The 22,811-nt window shown below is 48.6% G+C and overlaps 1 protein-coding gene across 4 annotated transcripts in view; it reads right to left on the reverse strand.

Moving 5' to 3' along the window:
* Positions 1-5,941: 5,941 nt before the first annotated feature.
* Positions 5,942-22,811, reverse strand: part of Nfatc1 (nuclear factor of activated T cells 1) — a 105,768-nt gene continuing 88,898 nt past the window's right edge. For all 4 annotated transcript variants that reach the window (XM_028768976.1, XM_028768974.1, XM_028768977.1 and 1 more), the window contains exon 10: positions 5,942-7,739. In XM_028768976.1, coding sequence (XP_028624809.1) covers positions 7,737-7,739 — 3 coding nt within the window. In that variant the 3' untranslated portion in view covers positions 5,942-7,736. The remainder of the gene's footprint in view (positions 7,740-22,811) is intronic.

Here is a 22,811-nt window from a genome sequence, read left to right on the forward strand (position 1 = left end):
AGAGAGAGAGAGAGAGAGAGAGAGAGAGAGAGAGAGAGAGAGAGAGAACACCAGGGGTACAGGCATTCCTGACTGTGCCTGACTTTTGATGTGGCTTCTGTGGATCTGAGTTCCTGAAAGCCTGTCTTGAGGGAAAAAAGTGTAGATAGCTTGAGTAGGATACCTAGTGCCCTCCTCTGCTCTGTGTGTACATGTGTATGTGCACGTCTGTACATACCAGGCATACACCATGCACACCTACCCTAATCAAACAACAATAAAACCCATAAATAGCTACACAACACTGTAACTATTAAGGTAATTGAGTTTGTATTGAAAATACTCCCACAGACGAAACCTCAGACATGGGTGGCTTTGTGAGGGATTCCACTGAACTCCATATAAACTTCTAGGGACTAAGAGTGTGGGCATGTGTGTGTGTGTATGTGTGTGTGTGTATGTGTGTGTGATCAGTTTCAGTATGATGCTACAACCAGACAAAGGCTCTAGAAGAGAAGCAAGTGACTTCCGCCAGAAGCAAAAGGCCACACTACCCACCATCCCTCAGGTTGTTAAGAGAAGCCAGGCTCAGATTGTATCCGATGGATAAAGAGCTGAAGTGTTAGGCTTTTTCACACTCTGGCCCTGAGTCTTTACCTAGCATGTATTTCCCTGCATTCTCTGCCAGTTTAGATCTTAAAGGGAGAGTAGATGAGAGGCTGTGGCGAGTAGGGAGGAGTGAAGAAAGGGGATGGGTGTGGGAAGAAGGCTCCAGCGTGACTGGACATGCAGAGACACTAGGGGTGCACAGTTCCCAAGAAGGACTGCCCTTGTTGTCAGGTGGAGCCTAACATAAAAGACACCACAGTAAAACTTTACATAAAGGGAGTCTACAAACGACAACGTCCCATTAAGTGTGCAGTATTTTAGTTCAACTTTCCTTTGACTTGGACTTGACATAAAAAAATGAAAACGAACACACCAGTCTTCCCTTGTTGGGTCATAACACTTGCTGAGTGCATGGGAGGACTGGGCAGTAAGCTTCGTAGAAATCCTGCACTTCAGAGACCGGGCGATGTAGGTTTAGGGTGTGCCATTAGTAGAATTGTGGGTGCTGAACACCTTGGAAGAGCACAGTGTGGGGACTTGGCAGACACCAAGCTGGATGCTCTACCTTTGCTGCTGGTTATCAACCTGAATCGGCCGGACCTTGGTTAAGGTTTACAAGTGTTTCCTTTGTCACTTGAAAAAAAAATCACAAATCACAGAGGCAGCCGAGGAATTTTTTGCAAGGGAATTCTGTCCCTGTAGGCAGGGACACTAAAGTCTTGTCAAGAAGCCTTAGGAATCAAGGGAAGCTGAGTTAGTCACTTGGAGAGTCAGGGTATGTGAGGTGGAGTGAGGGGAGGGGAGCCTCAGAAACAGGAGGGCCACAGCAGGTGATGTCCTTAGCTGGGACTGAGAAGAGAGGAACAGGCTCAGCCTTGGTGAGCGCTGGAGGCCCCAGGTGGCCCTCAGCAGCTCCTTAGAGGACATTCATGGTCACATTAGAGTCCTGGGAGCAGGTCCCTTCTGTCCTGTACAGAGATGAACATGGCTCTTCCAGGATGTGTCTTGGGCCAGTGCCATGTTGGGGTTGTGGCATGTCACATTCTACTACCCTGATGGTGGCTGTGCTGGCGACCCTGGCTCAAGACACATCCTGGATCGCTGAGTTCATCGACACGCTGGGTGTGATTGTTACTCATCATAATTTCTATGGTGGTTGATCCACCTCTCATCGTGCTTCTCTGCTCCTTGACATCCCGTTCTCAGAAACCCTTTGGGCAAACACCATTGCTGCTCCACGGCAGATCCCTGGTCCCAGAGGACAAGGTCTACCCTTTGTCACAGCACACAAAGCTCTGCGAGTCCCCAGACTGTCACCTCTCTGCCTACATGCAGCACACACCTCAAAAGTTAATTCACAAAAGTTGTTCACAGGACAACCCTTACTGAGTAGATGGTGAGGCTTGGCCAAGTCAGATGGTCCCTGATGTCTCGTGTCCACTAGGGAGGTCCAATGTGGGCAGGGAACCTGGAGCCTGCTCATTAGCCCATACTCCATCTCCTTTCTCTTGCCTACTGTCTTGACTGGTGTCAGCTGACGCTCAGCAGTGTTCACCTTCATATGGCCTTGTTTAGAATCCAACTTGTTCAGAACATGGTGCCTAATTCCTCCTTGGACATCCTCCGCGAGCATCCTCCATAACTGTGGGGGGAAGCTGTTCTGCCCTCCCTGAGCCTGGCATCTTTGAGTGTCTTGTCAATAGCATTTCTTCAAGAGGTAGCTCTAAGCAGACCCACTCCCAGGTATTGGTAAGGGAGATAAGATTCTCCACTGTGGGGTTTCTTTCGGCTCCTCCTTCCCCACTAAGCCCTCTGCCTCTGTGGGTGTTCCTGCAGTCTCTTGACTCAGCACTACTCAGTTTCTCTGCATGGAGAAACAGAACTGGGAGAATCTCCTCAAAGATCACTAGTTAGATCTCTCCCCACAGCATTGCAAACGGCATCCGAGCATTGGCTAGAGAAAGCCAGACCCCAGAACCCACAGAGGGGTTGTGCACACCGCTGTTCATGTGTGCTTCAGTGTGCACAGAGGGGCTGTGGGTACCCCTGTCCACACTAAGGCTCCAGTGTCCATAGACGGTCTGTGGTTTCAGCTACCTACTCCCTAGGCCCAATGTCCAAACAGGAGTTGTGGGTATAGTTACCTACATCCAATCCCAATTGCTCTGAACCTCACGAGGAGACTGTGAGGACTGGGTTTCTTCCTTTTGCCATCTCCACAGTGACTGTCATTTGAGGACATTTTCACTCTGGGATTGCTCCTTCCAACTCTGGAAGTCTTTACCTTGGCTCTTTTCTTCACTGTGTTCGTTTGTGTATGAAGTAGGAGTGTCACCAGGGGTTCAGCTGGCACCATACGAGTGACTCACGTAGCTCTGTGGTCCCAGCTTCCCGGCAGAATCCCTAGATGGGCCAGCTCTGCTGAGAGTCCTCCCAGGCAGGCTAAGGGCCTGCTTTCAGCTTCCGTCTAAGCAAACATTCAGTCATCTTTGGCCTAACTTAATTTTTTTGGCATAAAGAATTATAAATATGATGTGCTTCACATGTGTAATTCCAAATTAGGTTAGTGAGCCGAGTCTGTCTCAGGGATGGATGATTTAAAGAGTCCTGTAAACTTGCATTCAGTTGCCATACGGCCAGGGGCTCTCCTCCTCAGTGTCTGCCCCAGAACTGAGAATACGCATGTGTGACTATTCACAGTAGCAGTGCTCACATGTGTGAGCATTCATGATAGCAGTGCTCACAGAAGCTGGAGGTGAAAAGCAGTCAAGCCTGCCTGTGGGGAATGAGAAAGTGGCATTGGAGGATGTACAGTGCAGGTTGTGTGGCTCCATGAGCGTGGGTACAACACACTGACAGGCAATACCTTGTATCCCTGCCACAGAGATGAGCCAGGTTCACAGGACAATGTGGTATAAGCCCATTTATGTCAACAGTCCCAAGACAAAATTTACTGAGGACAGAGCTAAGTATCTTTATGTAGGGGCCCAGGAACAAGTAACAAGTGCAGACTTTGCTTTGGGGATATTGAGGAAATTTTGGAACTGTACATAGGGGGCACATGTCCTGTGAACACACACACAGACACACACACACACACACACACACACACACACACACACGTGCGTGCACACACACACAAATGCTGCAGTGCTTCACACTAAAAGAAATGGCTATCTCCACCTTCTGTGAATTCCAAAACCAAGGCTCAGACAGTAAGGTTCTCACCTTGTAAGTATGGGGAGCTGGATTTGATCCCCAGAACCCATATTTAAACAAAACAGGCACATTAGTACACAGTTGGAATCCCAACCCTGGTGGGTAGAGATGGTGGGTTCCCAGAACTTGTGGACAGTGTAACATGATTGGTAAGAGCCAAGTAAATGAGACCCCGTCTCAAAAGAACAAGGTGAACTGCTCCTGGGCTCCTGAAGAACAATACCCAAGGTTATCATCTGACCTCTACACTCATGCATGTGCATACACATACACAAACACACATACACAGAAAGACCGATGAAAGACTTCTATAAATGAGTTCTTTACCTCTGCCTCAGCTTCCTCCCTGAAGATCTCCTAGTATATAGACACTCCCAAATACAGTTTATGCCCTCTATGGGGAACACATTTACAAACACTTTATTGGCACTGAAAAAAGCCTGTTCAGTTATAGTCACAAAGGTAAGCAGGAGGTTTGGGGCTGTACTCACAGGTGAGGTCAGAAGCCTCAGGATGGCCTTGTTCATCAGCAGGAGATGGTGAACTGTACTGTCAATCAACCTTGGCTACTCAGGTCGGAAGACTCCAGGGCAGGCAGCTGGACCCCAGATATCCGGACATTTGCTCAGTATGCACTTGATCACGAGGACAAATTGTATACTTAACTGAGTCTTTATCGCAAAGTCTCAGGTCAGAAACGAGGCAGATATGGGGTTGTTCTGTGCTGCTGTATTTCTTTCTCATATTCTATAAGTCTAAGGAAATCTACCTGTCCTTAAGGCTCCTGGGTGATTTTGGTCACTGAGGAAAGACACTGTGAGAAGCCAGCATCCAGCAGAGCATGACATGCTTCTGAGGGCCTAGTAGTCCCAGGTAAACTGAGCCCTCTCCTGGCTCTCCCCTCCCCCCAAGAATGGCAGGTTTGCTCTGGGAGTTAAGAGGGACACAGACAACTGCCCTAGCATGTTCCTGCTGACATGCTCAACCTGCTGGCTACAAGTGAATCAAGAAATTCCTCAACATTTTCTCATTGACCAAAATAAACCTAAAAGGTTCAAAACCTAATAGTGTAATTTATAGAATCCCAGATTCCAGGGCAGAATTCATCCATAATTTTATAAATTTATGTGCATTTGGAGAGATATAACATTTTACTACTGGGATTGGGGGAAACGGGAACTTAGAAAGCACATGCTGGTCAGGTCAGCTCCCAGCACCGTCTACCTTGCACAAAGCCACTATCCTCAAAGCCCAACTGGGCCAGTCCCCAGAACAGCAGGGGAACAGGTAGCTTCAGAGTTGTTCTGCACACACACAAGTCTGTTGCTCCCTTAGACCCAGAATCCTAGACCTGAGCCTCACCATTCACCCACAGATCAAAAGCTCTGAATATAATAAGCTGTCCATCTCCTCCCACATAGCCCTCTGCTGGGCAGGCCCTGTGAGCTTGTGGCAAAGCTTACTTCAAATAACCTCAAGGTAGCATCCTGGCAGGTGAACATATATGCGTTACTTTAATTACTTGAGTACTATAAGTCACTCTGTAAACCTCTTAGTAAAGGATGCAAGGATTTAGGCATTGGAGTCCTGGAGGAAGAATATTGTTGTGGAGACACTTAAGGTTGGTAACACTAATTTAAGCAGTCTCATGTCTCTGTGATCTGTGAGAATCTCAATAGAGTTACTTACCAGGGCTTAAAGAGGGGTCCGTGTGGGGAAGAGAAGAGTAGTGGTGTAGCAAGTGGAGAGGGAAGGCCTTGGCTATGTCATCTGAAGCCCACACACTCTCTTACTAAAGCAACATGAGAACATGTGGGTGGTCAGAGCCTCACCCAGAATCTCTCTCTGAGTGAAAGTATTTTGGCGTAAGCAGAAGTTCTTTCCCCACCTAGCCTGGATGAGCATTTTTGTAGTGCTTTGTTTACAATGCTCCGAGAACACCACTAAACACCTACTCTCTCTCAGGAAGGGCAAGACACACTTCTTCCTGTGTTTAGATGACACAGAAACAGCCAGACCCATGTTGCAAAACACTTGGTTACAGATCCCTACGTTCGATCACAGTGTAGCAGAGTGACCCACAACGACGCTCACACAGACTGTCCAGCAAAAAGAGAAAAAAAGAAAAAAAGAAAAAAAGAAAAAAAATACTGCTTTATTGGATCCATCTCCTAACTACAAAGATAGCCAACACAAATATCAAACGCTTGCTTTCATATGACAGTCTACTAAGAATGGTTCATGCAACTCCATGATGCTAAGAAACACAGGGTACGTACTAGAGGCAGGCGGGAGGCAGCCTGCAGGCGGCCTGGAGCTATGTGTGTACATGGCGGCACTCGTCAGCTCTTCACAGTCGTGTGAAAACGTTCAATATGGCTTTCAGACATTTGTTTGTTTCTGTGAGTTGGAAAAGGTAAGCCACCATCGTACAGACGGACATTTTGAAGATGCATCTTCCTGTGAGAGAGCTTTTCCTGTCATGAGTCCGTCTGTCTGTGAGTAACTTAAAACTTCCACCCACAGGTGCAATTCAGGCATGTTCCATAAGGGGGCATTAACTCCTAAGGCACAATCATTAAACATGTTTTAATTAAACCATGCTTTTTTGGTTATAAGAAATAATAGGTCACTGCTAGTAACTGTAATAAGCAGCTAATTACACAAAGCCGACACCAGCCTATCTGTTACCAGTAACTAATCTGAAAACACACGATCCACAGACTGCATTTAGAAACATTGTTTTTGGTAATTATTTTCTTAGATGAAGCAGAGAGCTATAAGGCTTCTGTGAAATAATAATCTAATAATTGAACAAATATATTACACTCCTTTTGTAATGGTTATTTACAACCACTTTCAGATTTTGTCAGTTGGTAGCCGATGGGCATTTGAGCACAGCTCTTAGAGTGCTCAGTAACTGCACAAGACAAGAAAAGGCCACTTGCCTGTACAGAGGTGACAGACCCTGATGGAAGGTGATCGAAAGTTGGGTCTGGACTCTGAGGTCCATTCTCAAGGTGGATACTGGTTATTGCTAACATGGAAGCCCCTGCTGGGCACAGACTGGCCACTGCCATCTCCGTCCTTGGATATCTATACATAAATATCTGCCTATATGTACACGCATGCAAACACAAGCTCTGTCCTGTAGCAGGCAGGTTTTGTTCTGTCCAGGACTGTCTTGTGCTGTTCAACTTCCTTCACTATGTTCAAAGCTGGATTAAGAACAAGAATCCCAGCATGCTATTATTAACAAACCTGCGGTTTCAGTCACACAGAGGAGAGGGCTGATTATGAAAGACGGGCTGGAAGACCTCTAAAACGCACTGGATAAGGCAGGCAAGTTGTGTAGGGCAGCCAGAAAGGTTAGAGATAAGTAGGAGGCTGTACCTCATTAGAATCCTATCAATTAATACAAAGGATAAAGCCTCCTAAGGAAGTATTCTTTAATAGCTTTTGGCTCCCACAAATACTCTCATGGTAGGAAATTCAATGCTCACTTCCATATGCCCTGGTGTGGTGGTCAGACTAAATAAGGCACTTCCAGTGTTTTAATCCAGTGGGCAGGAGGGTCAGGCTTGGGGCTAGTCTGCGACACTGTGGGCCAGCATCTGCCCCTGGCCTCACTGGCCAGCCCTTCCCTTTCCTTGAGATGGTGTTTTTTTTCTGGAGATGCAGTGGGCCCCTCTCCTGCTCCTCCGTCCCTGTTGGAGAGCTACTTCTTCAGACATAAGCTCCTAGCGTTCGTTCAGTAAGTTGGGATTTCTGAGTGGTACCAGATGTGGGTCCAGTTTATCTCATCAAAGTCTCGCTTGCTGAAGCGCGGTTGTCTGCGCTGAGCCAACTCCTCACAGTTTCTGCCAGCGCCGATGTGCTGAATTAGGAGTGGGGGATCGTGCTGGAGAGGTCGTTACGTATGATCTCATTTACTGCAAGAAAACGAGAGGAGAGTATTAGGGAAATGGTGCCTTACTGCCAACCTCCAATAGCAGGGATGCCAACAACCACACATTTCTAATGTGTTATATTTCGTCTGTGACGCTTAGATGCCGCAGAACGCTATCTCCAGGACAGGAGTCAACACCAGGATGTTTCCTAAGTTTGTAAAACAAAACAGTGACACACCATAACATCTCCTAGAACATGCTCAATGGAGGAGACAAAGCGTAGTGGGACCTACTATGGCCATGGGCCTCCCTTTGTTTGGGGCACTTCATTTGTTTTTCTGAAGCAGGTCAAATCACACTGGCCCCCACAAGCCAGTGATGGCCACTATCAGTGTGTGATTTTTGGCAGATGGACAGGAAATGAGAGAAGCTAAGGAAGGCCATCGCCAGCAAACAGCACAACATCCCTCCCTTTCCACCCTGTCTCTCTCTGCCCAGCCACCTGATCCACACTGAGATAGGAAATGTCACTGGGCGGCTGTCACCACGTCCCATTTTTCTAACAGAGTTTGAAGGCAGGGCACCCACACTGACGTCACGGAACTGCCTGGGCTTCCCTTCCCCATGGGCTGGAGCCCCCGCCTGTACCTAGATAAGCCCCTGGAGCTCACCCTCGGAGGCCCCAGCCTGTCTGAGGATGCTTCCTGGAGCCATCAGGGGGCGTGCGTTTCATCACCACTCCCTTCCCTAAGCTGCCTTTCAACACCCCTTCCTCAGCAATAGTTTTAAGCATAACAATAATAAAACGCAGTTGGGGAAACCAGGAATTGTGTCATGAGAACTGATAGCAGAAGGAAGCCTGGCGCACACAGAGCTCAGCTCGCCCCAAAGGGGCTGCTTGGCAAGAGACTTAACAACCATGAGGCTCCCTATACCAGGGCCACTGCCACTCCAGGACTCCCTGGTGGGTTTGCTGTTCCTGAGACTGCTCCCTCAAAAGTCACACTTACAAATAAGAACCATGGCTGCTTCCTGGTCAGCTTTTTGGGGGTGGGGAGGGGTGGCAGGCACTCCTGGGCCCCTTTGAGGAGCTTCAGGATTGATCCTTGACCACAGCACCAAGCACACTGTTGAGAGGGCCCACCCTTCGGTGTGGAAAATACCAGAAGGTAGGCACGCTCCCTCTGGCCCTGTGACTTCTCAGCCACTAATGAGGAATAACAAGGCCCAGGTGCTCACAGGCTGGTCTGGGACCAGCAATCAGGACTCAACTTGTCCCTGGAGTGCGCCCTGGGAGCTCCTTAGCTACCAGCATTTTCCATGATACTGGAGTGTGGGTGCAGGGCGGCTGCACAGCCCTGAGAAGCAGGTAGGCAGTAGAGACCCCAGGAGGACCAAGGGCTGTCTGCGCTATGAAGTACAAGCCACTGTCACAGGTCTCTCCTAAGTCCTTCCTGAGTCCACACAGCTTTTCTTACTGGTCTTACCAGCCTCTTCAGGCTGAGCTCGTGTTTGGCTCCCCAGCGTAAGTCAGGGGTACCCGGAATTAAGAGGCGATTAGCTTCTCTTCCCCTTCCACTAGGGCAGCTCTCCTGCAAGGGGCTCCTGCCTAATTTATACTCTACTTCTTCAGAGTCCAATCAAAGAACAGTTGACCAAGAAAGACCACGGATTTCATTTCTTTAGAGTTTCTTTTTCATTTTTAACAGTGAAAAAAAAAAAAAAAGGCTTGCCTGAAATTACGATATCTTGGGGCCAAGTTAGAAGAACTTGGATACTTGATGAAGCTCAGAACTATGTGCAGAGGCTCTCTGCTCTCTGTGTGGAGGTGGAGACAAGCCACAGCAGCCTCCACTGTGCCACACCCATCTTTGTTCCGGTGACAGACAGCTTCGTCTGACTGCCAGGGAGTCCCATTTGTCTCACACTGTCCCCAAGCCTTGAGTGCATTAGGGCTCTGGGTGGTCATTGTCCAGACTGGGTTCCCAGGTGGGGGAGGGTTAGGACAAGTACCCTCACCTGGGGCTCTGAACTGGTGACTGTTTCCGAGCTGGGGGCGGGGGCGGGTGGACATGTGGGGTTGGGAAAGATGTCTGTAGAGTATGAAATGCCAAGATTAGGAGAAGAACCACTGTTCAGAGGCAGAAGTGAGGGAGAAACATATCATGGGCTCCAGATACGTTTTAACTGGACTCTGTGCAAGAAGCCAGGCATCCTTCAAACATATTACGCGGAGAGAACCGGCATTGTGTTGCTCATTAAGTGGTAGCATAGATGGAAGAACAGACTGCTCCTCCCGTTAGTGGTGCTTAATGGTGACGAGGAGTCTGAAGAACAGTAATGAGAGGAGATGTGAAGAGAAAGGTTGAGATGAACGAGGCAAGCCTGAGGGTAGTGACAAGAATGGAGGGATCTGAGGAGCAACAGTGGTGAGGAGGAGAGCCAGGAAGGCATGAGGAAAGACAAGGTAGGATGGCAGGGGGCTGAAGACAAGTCTCAGGGAGGAAGAGTGCTTACTGCTCAAGTGTGAAGACTCCAGTTCAAGTCCCCAGCATAGCACACTCATGAGAAAGAGCCAGGTGTGGCTGCACCCCTGTAACCCCAGCAGTGTGAGGTACAGGGTCAGGAAGATCACAGGGGCTGGCCGGCTGCCAGCCTAGGTCAGGTTCAGTGGGACCCTATTTCATGGGAGGGAGGTGGGGATAAGGAGGGATACCCCAATATTCCTCTGGCCTCCACACATGCCATAGGCACACACACAAACACACACAGACACACACACAGACACACACACAGACACACACACACTTTGTTTCTTTCTGTCTCTCTGTCTCTTTGACACATACATATATATTTTGTTTCTGTTTCTCTGTTTCTGTCTTTCTCTGTCTCTCTCTCACACACACAGACACATATACATCTTTGTCTCTGTCTCTCTGTCTCTCTCTGTCTATCTCTCTGTCTCTGTCTGACCCGCCCCCCCCACACACACACACACAAGGAGGACTGAGGAGAAATGTTGCTGATGAGAGAAGGGCAGTCCGAGAAACACTAAGATATAAGACACAAGGAGCTCGGAGGAATAAAGACAATTTAAGAGAGAATCCTGGTGGATCCAACAATTGAAGGAGGGAAGTCTGAGGAGTAACTGTGTGGCCTGAGGTAGGTGATGGTGGCCCATGAGAGATGTTTGAGGAGTGTTAACAAGGGGTCAAAAACAAGGTCCGAAGAGCAACCATGATGGATGGAGTTCTGAGGGATGAGGGTGACGGATGGTCAGACATGGAGCAGAGCAGCTGAGAAGCTTCTAGTTGCTCATGGGCCTGAAAAGACCACAAAAAATGCTTTAAAGGTAAAAGAGGAAGAAACATGAGGTGTGGGCTTCCCCCTGCTGCCCACTGGGGCACCTGAGCCTCAAAGGGAGAGCCCTACTGAGAGATGGGGAATTACTCAGTGGTCTCAGCCAAACAGGTCCCCAGCTGGAGGCAGCAGTAAGCCAGCAAATGTCTACTGGGCTTTCTTGTTTGGGGCTAAGCACTGAGTTCTCAGGAGAGCTCCCCCGTGTTGCTGTGCACCTGTTGTATGGGTTCAGGTCACTGACTATAGCTTTTCTACCCCAACGCTTGTGGCTAGAAGTACATCCCACTGTTTCCCTGACTTGCAGTGTCCAGTTAGGATCGTGACGTGTCACAAACACAAACATCCTTCAGTGTAAGATGTTCCCCAAAGCTGCCTATGGAACTGAGTGGAACATTGAAGATGGACACCTGCTTTCTAATGGCATTCCACACTGCCGGAAGAGATAGTGCTGCAACCGTGAAATACCACCCAACTATTTATAGAACATGTCTGTGAAGTCACCTGTACTTCCATTTTATAGGTGGGTAAGGGATGCTGAGGTGGTGTAGTTAACAGATGGCTGACCAGTGACTGAGCCCCCCCCACATTCTTACCCTGACCAACTACTGACCCCCACATTCTTCCCCTGCCACCACTTTCTTTTCCATGAGGTCACCACCCCGGGTCCCTGTCAGCCCACATATCCCTAGCTCTGCTGGTTCCTCTGGGCTGGCTTTCTCTCTGATACAGCTGTGGCCATGACACCCACGAGTTCCCACCGTGTCTTCTCTCCACTGATAATTTCCATCTTCTTATTCAGCTTTTCCACTGACACGAAGGCTTCTCTTTATAGAGGTGTTTTGAACTGCAGGTGACATGTGACCCTTACGACTCGCCTGAAAGAGGAACCTCTGCTCACTTAGTCAGATGTCCCTTAACAGGATGTGGCAAACTGTTAGACCACAATTCAATTTAATAAGTAAGAAGGTTTTTTCCCTTATATTTGATTTTTCTCTAAAATGCTCCTAAGGTGGAAACTATTGGTTTTTTTCTCCCTCTAAAGTATGCGTGTGGCACTTTGAATTGGTACCATAACCTGGGATGTGCCCACAGGCTGTGTGTGTCCCTACGAATCACATCTACACACCCACGCTCAAACCCTCCCCTGTGTGCATGCCTGGAATTGAGTGAAATGGAAAGTCAGCAATTTTTTTTTCAAGTATCAAAACTAAAGAGTTGCTAGTACGAGCGTCGCTCTCTACCTGTGCTGGTAGTGCCTGTAAATCTTCATGAAGTTCTATGCCTTGCACAGAGGCTTCTTGGGTAGCCACTTACAAGCTGTGCAAATCACCTGCAAGGCAGAAAGTCCTCCCCAAGTGAGGCAGAGTCCTCCCGGGGAGACTACTGCCCTTGGGCACAGCTACTGTCTTCTTTTTTATTATAGAGCAATCTCAGGTGCCCAAGAGAGCCAGATCTTTGGTTATCTGTGGGTTTTTGTGTAAGTGCTGAGAAGACTGTAAGCCAGTGTTCACAAGAGCAGACACATTGTTGCCTCTAGCTTGGCCTCTAAAGGAGAAAGCTTTTAGGTAAAGTCTCTTGACATTTTATGAACTCCTGGTTTCTAGAATTGATGGAGGGCCTAAGTTGGAGGAATGAGCAATGCTTTTTGGCTGCCATTTATTCACCTTTTGTGAGGTCCAAGTTCTTGTCTGTACTGGGGAGGGGGTCTTTGCAGCAATCATAGGGGGACAAGGCAGATACTGAAGTAACCAGTTCTGTTATAGAGAGACTCCAAAGAAGGTCAACTGGTAATTGTTGACCTTTGTTCTCCAGCTGCCAGTGAGGATGCTGTGGCCTCTGGAGCTGGGTCTGGGTCTATGCCTCCCATACCTTGCGGAGTCCCACCAGCTCTCTCCTCTCCTACTGCCTGTGTCCCCACTGCAGAGTCTACAGGGTTAGGTGAGAATTTTAAAAATACATTGCACCAGGAAACTCAGGAAAAGCCTAGAGTGGTTGCTCAGGGCCTGCTGAGAAAGTGATAAAGAGCAAAGGAGTACAGGTTTCTGAGCTCTTGTGCCAGTTCCACCCTCCCAACCCTCTCTCACTCCTCCCCAATCTTCAAGGTTTTAACTTGCAGAGCTCCCCAGGGCACAGAGTTCCGGTCTCTGAGGCAAGGCTTATAGTCACCTTCTTTCCCTGACAACTGCATCTCTTAAACTGGAACAAAGCACCAAGCATCTGCTGTGCCCCGAGTGTCCGCTGTGCCCCATTGCCAGTTCACAGTGAGCACCAGGCTCTGATGGGCTAAAGAGCTGGGTCGTTGGTTTGTTTCAGTCAGCTGTCCTGCTCTTAAGTCAAAGGTGGGCAGACTGAGGTAAGCAATCAAAGAACCACATGAAGCCTGAGCTGTCACACAGTCCTAGAGTCGGTATCTTGATTCTATTGGGCAGACAGCCAGCGAACAAATACACCCCAGAGATGCAGGTAGTTAAATTGGTGCTGGGGAGAAGATGTTGCTGGCATCCTCTCTGATAAACTTCATTCAGGATGCTGCAGTGTGGAGGAGTCAAGTCTGGAGGGTAACTCCTTGGTGTGAACAGTCAGGAAGCGATGATGAGGGAAGCTTTAAAAGAAGGCTCCCACTGCATGGGACCCCACCGTTTCTCAGTGGGAACACCTCTGCTTCCTGCCTCATTGTAAAATTTGACATTCTCCAGTCCTGCCCTTTGAGGACTCAATCCACTCCCTCCTCACACCTTATCGACACTCCTGCAAACTGACCATGGTGGAGTCCCACCGCAGAGAGTAGCAACGAGCCTGCTGTGAGCTGCAGCAGAAAGTAACTGTCCCAGGGGAAAGCCTGAGATCTGAAGTCCAGCTTGTCACCAAGATGCAGGATGTCCTGTGACCAGAACAGGGGTACGAAGAAACCCTAGGAAGAAGGTGATAGCTTAAACCCACCATATGCCTGTAAGAAAATACCCCGGCACTGTTTGCAGAAGGCACAATCCTTCCACATATTTCCTGGGAGCACCTACAGACTAGGTGGGGCCTCACTCAAATGTGAGTAGTCTGTGGGAAGACCTTTCTTTAGAAAACCTACCCTGGGCCTGGGAATCTGGCGTTGGGAGGTGAGGCAGTGAAGGCGGCAGCTGGCAGCAGGCTCTCTCGGTTTTTTTTTTTTTTTATGTCCATCCGTCATTAAATGGAGAAAGAAATGGGCCCTGAGTGAACGTTTCCAATCAGGAATGATAGCTGCCTGCTTCCACTAAGAGTACCTAGCCTCGCCTCCCCACTAACTCACCTAATGTCCCCAAGTGCCCACCACGTCTGGGATGATCAACTCATGAGGTTCATCTTGTGTGGCTCGCAGGAGTCCTATGTCACTATGAATCTTACTCTGAAGACAAACCCTGGTGGTCAGACTGACTGGTCCTCAAGTGGAGAGGGAAGGCAGGACAGGTGGGAAGCAGCCCATGGGTGTGTGAGCTCCCAGTCTGTCATAGGATGAGTGACTGTGACTCCCTTAGGGAATAGAAGTGGTTTCCAGGACAAAATGGTGGTGCATGCCCACTGTACTCATCCAAGTCCTCGGCTGTGACAGTCACAGGGTGCTAGTGTTCTCTGGTGAATTTTCCAGTCGCTGACTGTCGGGGGGTGGGGGGGAGGCAGAAAAGCCCCGGCAGTGGATTGGAAGTCACGAGGTCTGAATCGAATGCAAAGCAGAACAGAGCCGCACTCCACAGCCAAACCTGTGCACAGGGCTCAAAATGGCCACCCAAAGGTCGTGCACCTTCCCCTTGGACTTGGGTATGCTATCCTCCACATTCCTTGCCGTGAACATGTGTGTCTTGGTTATCAGAGCACATATCCGTGCTTGGTTTTCAGGTCAGTGCTAAGGTTAGCTTTGTAAGCCTCTTTTTTGTCAGATGCAGCCATGAGATCTGGCAAGCTGGGAAAATGGTGGTTTGGCAGAGCTGAGCCGCCTCTACCCGGTCTCCCACATGCCCACATGTTCCATTTGTCTCTCTTTCTTGGTGGGACTATCTGGGGCTGAGCAGTGACCCAAACAGGTTAAGAGACCAGTTGAATACCACCGTGCTGGGGAGGGGGTAGCCCTCAGCCTGGGGAATGAGGAACCGGGACAGACAGGTAAAAAATATTTCTGTTGATATTCAGATGCCTGATTCTCATTCTTAGACACTAGATTTAAACTTCAAGAATTAGAATTCTGGTTCACCACCTTCAGCCCAAGTGATGCCGTTACTTTCACATTTAAAATGTTTAATAAACACAGATAATGGCTATGCTTTCAAAAAACAAACAAACAACAACAACAACAAACCGCTGTGGCTGTGGTATCTAAACACTTTTCTCCGCTAACACAGACACTGCTCACTTAATGACACAAAGCCCGCCCCCTCAGCAGTGCAGTTGGCTCCAACAAGGAAAGGAGCTGTCCCTCTAGTCTCAGGAACCCAGGGCACAAACCCAAGTGCTGCCTGCAGGCACGAAGGCACCTTCTTTTCTGAATAGAGGGCTTTCCTCTGCGCTCCCTCTTCATCCTTTCTACAGAACCCCACATTAGACCATGTGGGGGTCCCATGGACCTTCCCATATGGGTTGACACACTGCATAAATAAACATGCACCACAAAAGCAATGGTCACTTGCCGACTCCATTTTCCTCTGAGGGACAGAAAAATGAATGTTTTCCCCAGACTTTAAGCCATTGAGAATATTTTTATTTTTAAGAGAAGCCAAAATAACTCTGTAAAGAGTAAAACCAAACAGGAAGGGCATTCTCCCCCATTCCTATGACTAAAAGATAATTACAAAAAGTATTCGTTAACCTTCCCAGAAAATGCACCTTTAGCTAAAACCTGTAGCTAAACTTAGACCTGGAGCCTAAGAGGAGAGCGATTTAGGTGAGCAGAACCAGAAATAACTAAAGCTGAGTTTGATGCTAACCTCTAAGAAGCGCCTTGTATTGGCCGCCTTGAACTTTAACAATGTAACAGTTCTTAGAATGAGAGAGGCCTGTAACTATGGTGGTTGAAACTCTCAGTGAACACACATTTCCGTTGCATTAACTTTCATTTCCAGGGGGCATGATGCATGTATTTGCCTCTCTGTATTCTCAGCGAGCTGCTGGGTGGAGACTTCTTGATGTTTCTAGACACTGTGTGTACAGACTTTGGTCTTACATGGAGTACTGTATTATACAGGAGGTAAGTAAGAAAAGGCCATGTGATTCAGAGGGCAGAGGGCAGGAAGCGGGAAGAGGAGACATGTTTATCCCACTGTCGGCATACTGGTGCCATCCAGGGGTAGCTCGGGTCCATGCTCTTAGAATTTTTAGATTTCTCAAGAAGACACAACCTCCTAGAACAGTGGTTCTCAACCTGTGGGTCAAGATCCCTTTGGGGATTGAATATCAGCTCTCCTGCATATCAGATCTCTACACTATGAGTTATTAACAGTAGCGAACTTGCAGTTATGAAGCAGTGACTAAATAAATGTATGGTTTGGGGTCACTACAATGTGAAGAACTGTATTAAAGGGTCACAGCATTGGGAAGGTTGAGCACCTCTGCTCTTGAGAGTCTATGGTGGAGACTCCGTCACAAGTGCACACTTGGACCGGCCGTCATCCCATGTCCAGCAGTCTGCATGCCCACAACTGTCCAGTGCCCGAGTCTGTGCCATGTCTGTGAACCATGCAGGGGACACGTGTTATCGATGTGTGTCCTGACCACCTCAGCTTGGAAAACGCACACTTTTAGCATGTCCGCATGTGGTCCTCCCTTCTGTTTTTCTCAAACTTGGTTTGGGAAGTAGTAGAAGTAGCACAGCTTCTCAGCTTTCATTAAAAAGCAAACGCTCGTCTTTCCTCGGCCTATCTCAGCCTCCACTTATTTTTATCTTTTAATCATAATAAGCCACCGCCACGGGGCTTGCTATTTTTGGAAGGGGAGAGAGGGACAGAGGAAGGACAAGTGACAACAAGTCACGGTTTTAATAAAACATGACCCTCCACCTGGAGCCGGGCTCGCGCTGACGGGCGCTGCTGCTACATGGGACTGTCAGCCGTTAAGACGGAATGATTTTCCTACCGTAGGTAGCCTGCTTCCCTATTTAGCCTGAAAACTCCCGAGCACGCAGACAGCCGTGTGGAAACTCCAGCGGGGCTGGCCACGTGGCGGGAGATTCCACAGGCCTGGCCATCCAGCTGATGCAGGCTGGAGAATGTTTCCATATCATCTGTGCTGCTATTTTATCTGTGCCAAATTCCATTCAGCAATTACTCAACAGCATCATTAAACCACCAGCAAGTACTTTTTTTTTTCCAGGGCTTTCCTTGAGTTGTTAGAAAACACAAAACATATCTCCCCAAATTATGAAATTACCGTTCAACAGAATTAATGGAATTGAAAAAGAAAACAAAAAAGTTTAAGTGAAACCAAAGCCTGTGACCCTGAAGAACGACCAGTATGAATTTCCACTTTGGCGTCTCCAAATTGCTCTGGCCTGTTCAGCACGGGCCAGGGGCTTGGCGCAAAGACAATGGCAGGCTCTCCTTCCTTCTCGGCACATTGGAAGAAACAGTGGGATTCACATGGTGCTGTTTTGAAATACAGAGGGAGAATAAGTCAAGGTAGCTGCATCAAGATTCAGAAGCCGCACTCCAGTAGCCTGGATCCCACCTGGAGTTTGGGAAGACCCCAGCTGAGTGTCCCCAGCAATGCTAAGTGTGAGGTGTCTGCCGGGTGCTGGATTTTAGAAGGTCTGCTCGTTCAGCAAAGCAGACAGCTCTAGGCTGCCTGTTTCCTATGCTTACAGGGGGGGGGCGGGGGGGGGGAGGGAGAGAGCCTGCTTCATTTGACCTTGAACTAGAACCTCAGATTACCTAAGAATTATCAATAATTCTGTCAGGTGTGATCACTTTCTTTTGTGTAAGCAAAGAGTCGCTTACGAAAAGGTACAGAGAAAGACGTTGGGATTTGATGTTGACAACCCAGCAGCCTTGGCCTTTGGCCAGGCAGATGCAGTAGGCGTGTATCTGTCTCTGACAGAAGTGAAGTGCGGGCGATGGGTGGGGGAATCTACCTTACTTGTCCTATGTCTGCTGGGACCACTCCCATTTGAAGATAAGCACCTCTCCAAGAAGGCACCGGAGTGCTAGGGAGATGTCAGTAAAGTGCTTGTCATGCAAGCATGAGGACTTGAGTTCAAACCCCAGGACCCCATAAATAGCCATATGCTAGGGTGTGCAACAGATGAAGAGGTGAAGAGCCAGAGACAGGAGGATGCCTGGGGTCCACTGGCCAGCCAGAAAGTCCTAGGCCTGTGAGAGACTCTCTCAAACAATAAGGTTGGTAGCTCCTGAGAAATGATACCTAAGGTTGACTTCTGGCACGTGTGTGTGCACGCGTGCATACACACACACACACACACACACACACACACACACACACACACACTCTGATTGGCAACACATACCTTCCTCTCAATCTTCCTCTTGATGTAACTGACCCATTTCCTATATGAGGTGAAAACAATGTGGGCACCATGCCTGTAACTTCTAGGACCTGGCACCACCCTATGGCCTGACATCCTCAGCCTTTCAGAGCCACAGGTCCCCTACCCCTCATGCAGCCCAGTTGGTCACAGTGGCTGTAGCCTGGGATAGGGGACTCTGTTCCGTCCATACCTTCTACAAGCATGAGGGGAGTCAGAGCACTCAGGTTCTGGCTGATCTATAATCCTGACACTGTCCACAGAGGAGACCAGGAGAGCCTGAAGCTGTGTGTGTCCTTAGGTCTCAGCAAGATGTCCTAAACACATTTCTCCTCTGCTGCTCCATGGGATACCAAGTGTACACCCTCTAGGAAAACATATTTTCCATTTCCCCACTTTCAAAATATTCCAAATATTGCCCAAATCCCAGGAAGCGATTATGAATTTGTTCCATTCTCCTTTTTATTTTATACGTATGAGTGTTTTGCCTGCAAGTGTCTCCATACCACGTGTATGTAGTAGCTACAGAAGTCAGAAGAAGGTATCAGATCCCCTGAGATTGGTGTTGTCTATAGTATGAACAGCCATGTAGTTGTTAGGAACCTGGAAGAGCGGCCAGTGCTTTGTAACCGAGCCACATCTCTGGCCCCATGAATTTGTTTCTTAAAAACTGAAATCGAGATGCTGAAGGTGATGTTTTGGGTGAGGTTTTGGGGATGCGTGATGATTCTCAGGATGTAGCAGCAGATGGTATTTGGGAAGGAGGATGGGTGAGTGAGAAGGCTGAAGAGGCTGCTGGCTTCCCCGGCAGTCTCAATCCCTGTACAGAGGCTAAGCTGAGCAGGACATTGCTACCCTCCAGCCCTCAGCTTTAGAGCCTGGTACACACAATGAATGCAGAGATCCCAAGCCCTGGGACCACCTGAGGCTGCCACTTGAGCTCCTCTACTGAACATGGGTCACCTCAGGGCAGCAGCTGGGCCTGGTTGTTCTGAGTCTGTGGGGGTGATATAGCTTGCCTGGGTCATCCTCAGACACCAGAATGGGAATTCAAGTGATGCGCATGCAGATCCTGCTCCCGAGTCCCACATTGTGTGAGCAGTGGGGGTTTTATACTCAGGGACCCTGTGTGGCCCTCCATGCCCTACTGAAGCCACTTGGAAGGCAGATCTGCCTAGCCACCAACTGCTGACAAGTGTGATCTGTCACAGTCCCCACTTCATTATTCTGAGACCTGTACAGAAAGCAGAGATTCCTAACTTGGAAATCAAGGAGAGGGAAGAAAGAGTCAGAAACAAGCAGGCAAAGGAGACCCTGTGATCTTGAGCACATATTGACCCTGGAGTGGTGAGAAAAAAAAATCCCAAGATTGAATTTTTGTATTGATTATCCAATTATTAATCTTTACAGAGGTTATTCCAACACAGCACATAATGAGCAATTCATCAAAGTATATTAGGTGCCATGGAAGTTGCATTCAGTATAAAGGGCCATTAAATTCTTTGTAATTGCACATTACTGGAGCCTTCCTCAGACCTAAATCAAATCAACAGGACTGGTGTGCACCTGCTCTAATTGACTCTGTGTGCTAATGCAGGCCACTAGCAACTGCCCAGCACCAGGCTCACTGAAAGATCCTGGCTCCCAAAGACCATGCGTCTTTGGGGCCAGCCCCACCTATAGGGCAAGCCTTGTCTAAGCACCATTCTCAGGGACCAGTGAGAAATCATATGGGGGGCCCTAGGCTGGGACATACTTGCCCTGAAAGCTTCCCATACCTCCTCTGAGGAAACTCCTCATCCATTGCTCTAGATTTATCAGCCTGCGTGGAGAGAACCAGTCCCAAGAGCCACCTTCATCACAGCCCCTGTCCCCATGCCAACAGGGATCTGGGGCTAGAGGGAGACGGTCTTCTGGGAAGGCCACCCACTCATCTAGCATGGCTGTTTTGTTGTGATCTCAGATCCTTCATGTTCAAAAGCCAGAGCTTAGCCCTAATCCTGACTCACAGGGACAGTGAGTATGGCCCTCCCTGTCACCCATTGTTCGATTTTGGGTGTGGAACTTCTAAACTAGTCTCACTACTTCCACTTGGCTTCCAGAGGGGCCAGAGATCTAACAGATCATAGGCCTACAATAGGTTTGAGAAGGCTGTATGTGTGAGTGTGTGTACATCAACATGTGTGCACACCAACATGCGGAGGCCAGAGGACAATTTCAGCTATCATTCCTGAATGCCATCAACTTATTTTGAGACAGGGTCCCTTATTGACTGAAAAACTTGTCAAGCGATCCAGGCTGGCTGGCTAATGAGCTCCAGGCATCCCTCTGTCTGTCTGCCTCCCTGGTGCTGGAATTACAGGGATCTCCATGAGCCTCTGTGTTATGCGGGCACTGGAAATTGAACTCAGATCCTCTCCACAAGCGCTTAACTGACTGAGCTAGCTCTCAGGACGAGGTTTTAGTTCTGTAACTGATAGGTAGTAACCGCACCTGTTTGTGGGCCACTCTGTGGGCGCAATATAGGCAACAGTGCAGGGGTGAAGTGTGGGAAATACTGCAGGGGTGAAGTCAGGGCTGCAGCAGATCATCTCACTTGCTTTCTTCCTTGAGGCTCAGAATCAGAGAGCGAGTAAGGCTTCACAATCCATCTATCTCCTTAAGCGGGTGTAATCGCCACCCTGTCATCTATGTGTTGCCTCCATTTGTGGAATTTCTCCTGAAGGCCTACTGACAGTGTTCTGTAATTTCAGCATTCCCTACTCCCTTAAATTTGATATCTGAGGAACTTTAAACACATCTTCAGAATCAAGACCAATATGCAGACAGCGAACGATAAGTACACAGGCTCCCTGGACTTGGTCTGAGGTCCAGAGGTATTCTGAGAGCCTTTGTGAGTACGTTACCTTGGCTTAGGTAGCATGGGAGCTTCTACGGGTCACGCACAGTGAGTGGCTAGCTGCCCTGACTGAGATCCATTGTGAAGAAAGGGATCTCTGAGGAGACTGGGGAGATAGGAGCCCCCAAGTGAGGAAACAAACTTTGAATGTAGGTACAGGGACTTCTGGGTAAGAAGGCAAGGAAGACAGGGATGCAATCCCACCTGCTATGTGTGGCGACATTCTCCAGGAGAGGAGTCAGGGCCTGTAGGACTCAGTCTCCATTTCCCCTTCTTCACAAACAGGAGACACCAAGTCAAGGTTTGTGCACATACAGAAGCACAATTAGATGATCTGTCAGAGGTCTCTGAATGAATCAAGGCCTGGTCATCAGGCTGCATACAGAGAAATAAATCCATGTCTGCACAGACCATGTGGGGAGCAAAGTGTGGGGAAAGTCCCGGAGCCTTCTCCTAGCTTCCAGATGGGTACACAAGGCATTTGCTGAGCTGCAAGCCCACCTTTGACACATGGCCAGCTCCCTGTCTGATTGGTCAGCTCTCAGCTTGCCAAACTCCTAGATTTGGGAGAGGTGGCAACCTGGACCCAGAAGCAGCTGTGAGTGGAGCTGAGTCCATGGCTGGTGCCTCAGGAACATTATGAACTGAAGGTCATGAACCCCATTTCCAGCTTGGCCTTGACAGCAGAGAAACAGGAAGCAGAAGGAGGGGACAGGAAGTGGCTTGCTGAGGAAGAGACCACAAGGGTCTCCTATGGAGGCCAGCACCTCTGGCTTAGGACTCAGGTAAGAGTCACCTCCTCGCCACACCTCCCAAGAGATGTCCTTTAAATGAATGCATCTCCCGACCGCCATCCACATGCGACGGGCAGTACTTTAGTTCTGCATGCCCACGACAGGAAACAGTATGAAGGATGGAAAGCTGGGCCTCAGTCCTGGGGAAAGCACTGTTTCCATTCAGCAAGAGAAAGATACTTTTCCATAAATAAATAAATAAATAAATATCGAATGTTATAGTTAATATGATGATGAAAGAAATGGTGTAGGAGATGGAGAGACAGGGAAGGAGGGATGAGGCAGAGAGAGGAGGGAGAAATAGGAAAAGACAGAGAAAAAAGAAGGAAGGGCAAAAGTCAGAGAGGTAGGAACAGAGAGACGAAAAGAGAGACAGCAATAAAGAGACAGTAAGAGATACAAGGAGAGAAAGGGGGATAGAGTCAGAGATAAGATATCGGGGAAAGAACCAAAGGGAGAAGGACAGAGACACAGAGAGAGATCCAGAGAGAGACAGAGATGCAGAGAGACAGAGATGCAGAGAGAGACAGAGAGGCAGAGAGAGACAGAGAGGCAGAGAGAGA

This window comes from Grammomys surdaster, unplaced genomic scaffold (assembly GCF_004785775.1).
Source record: "Grammomys surdaster isolate TR1022 unplaced genomic scaffold, NIH_TR_1.0 189, whole genome shotgun sequence".
NCBI classification, from domain to species: Eukaryota; Metazoa; Chordata; class Mammalia; order Rodentia; family Muridae; genus Grammomys; species Grammomys surdaster.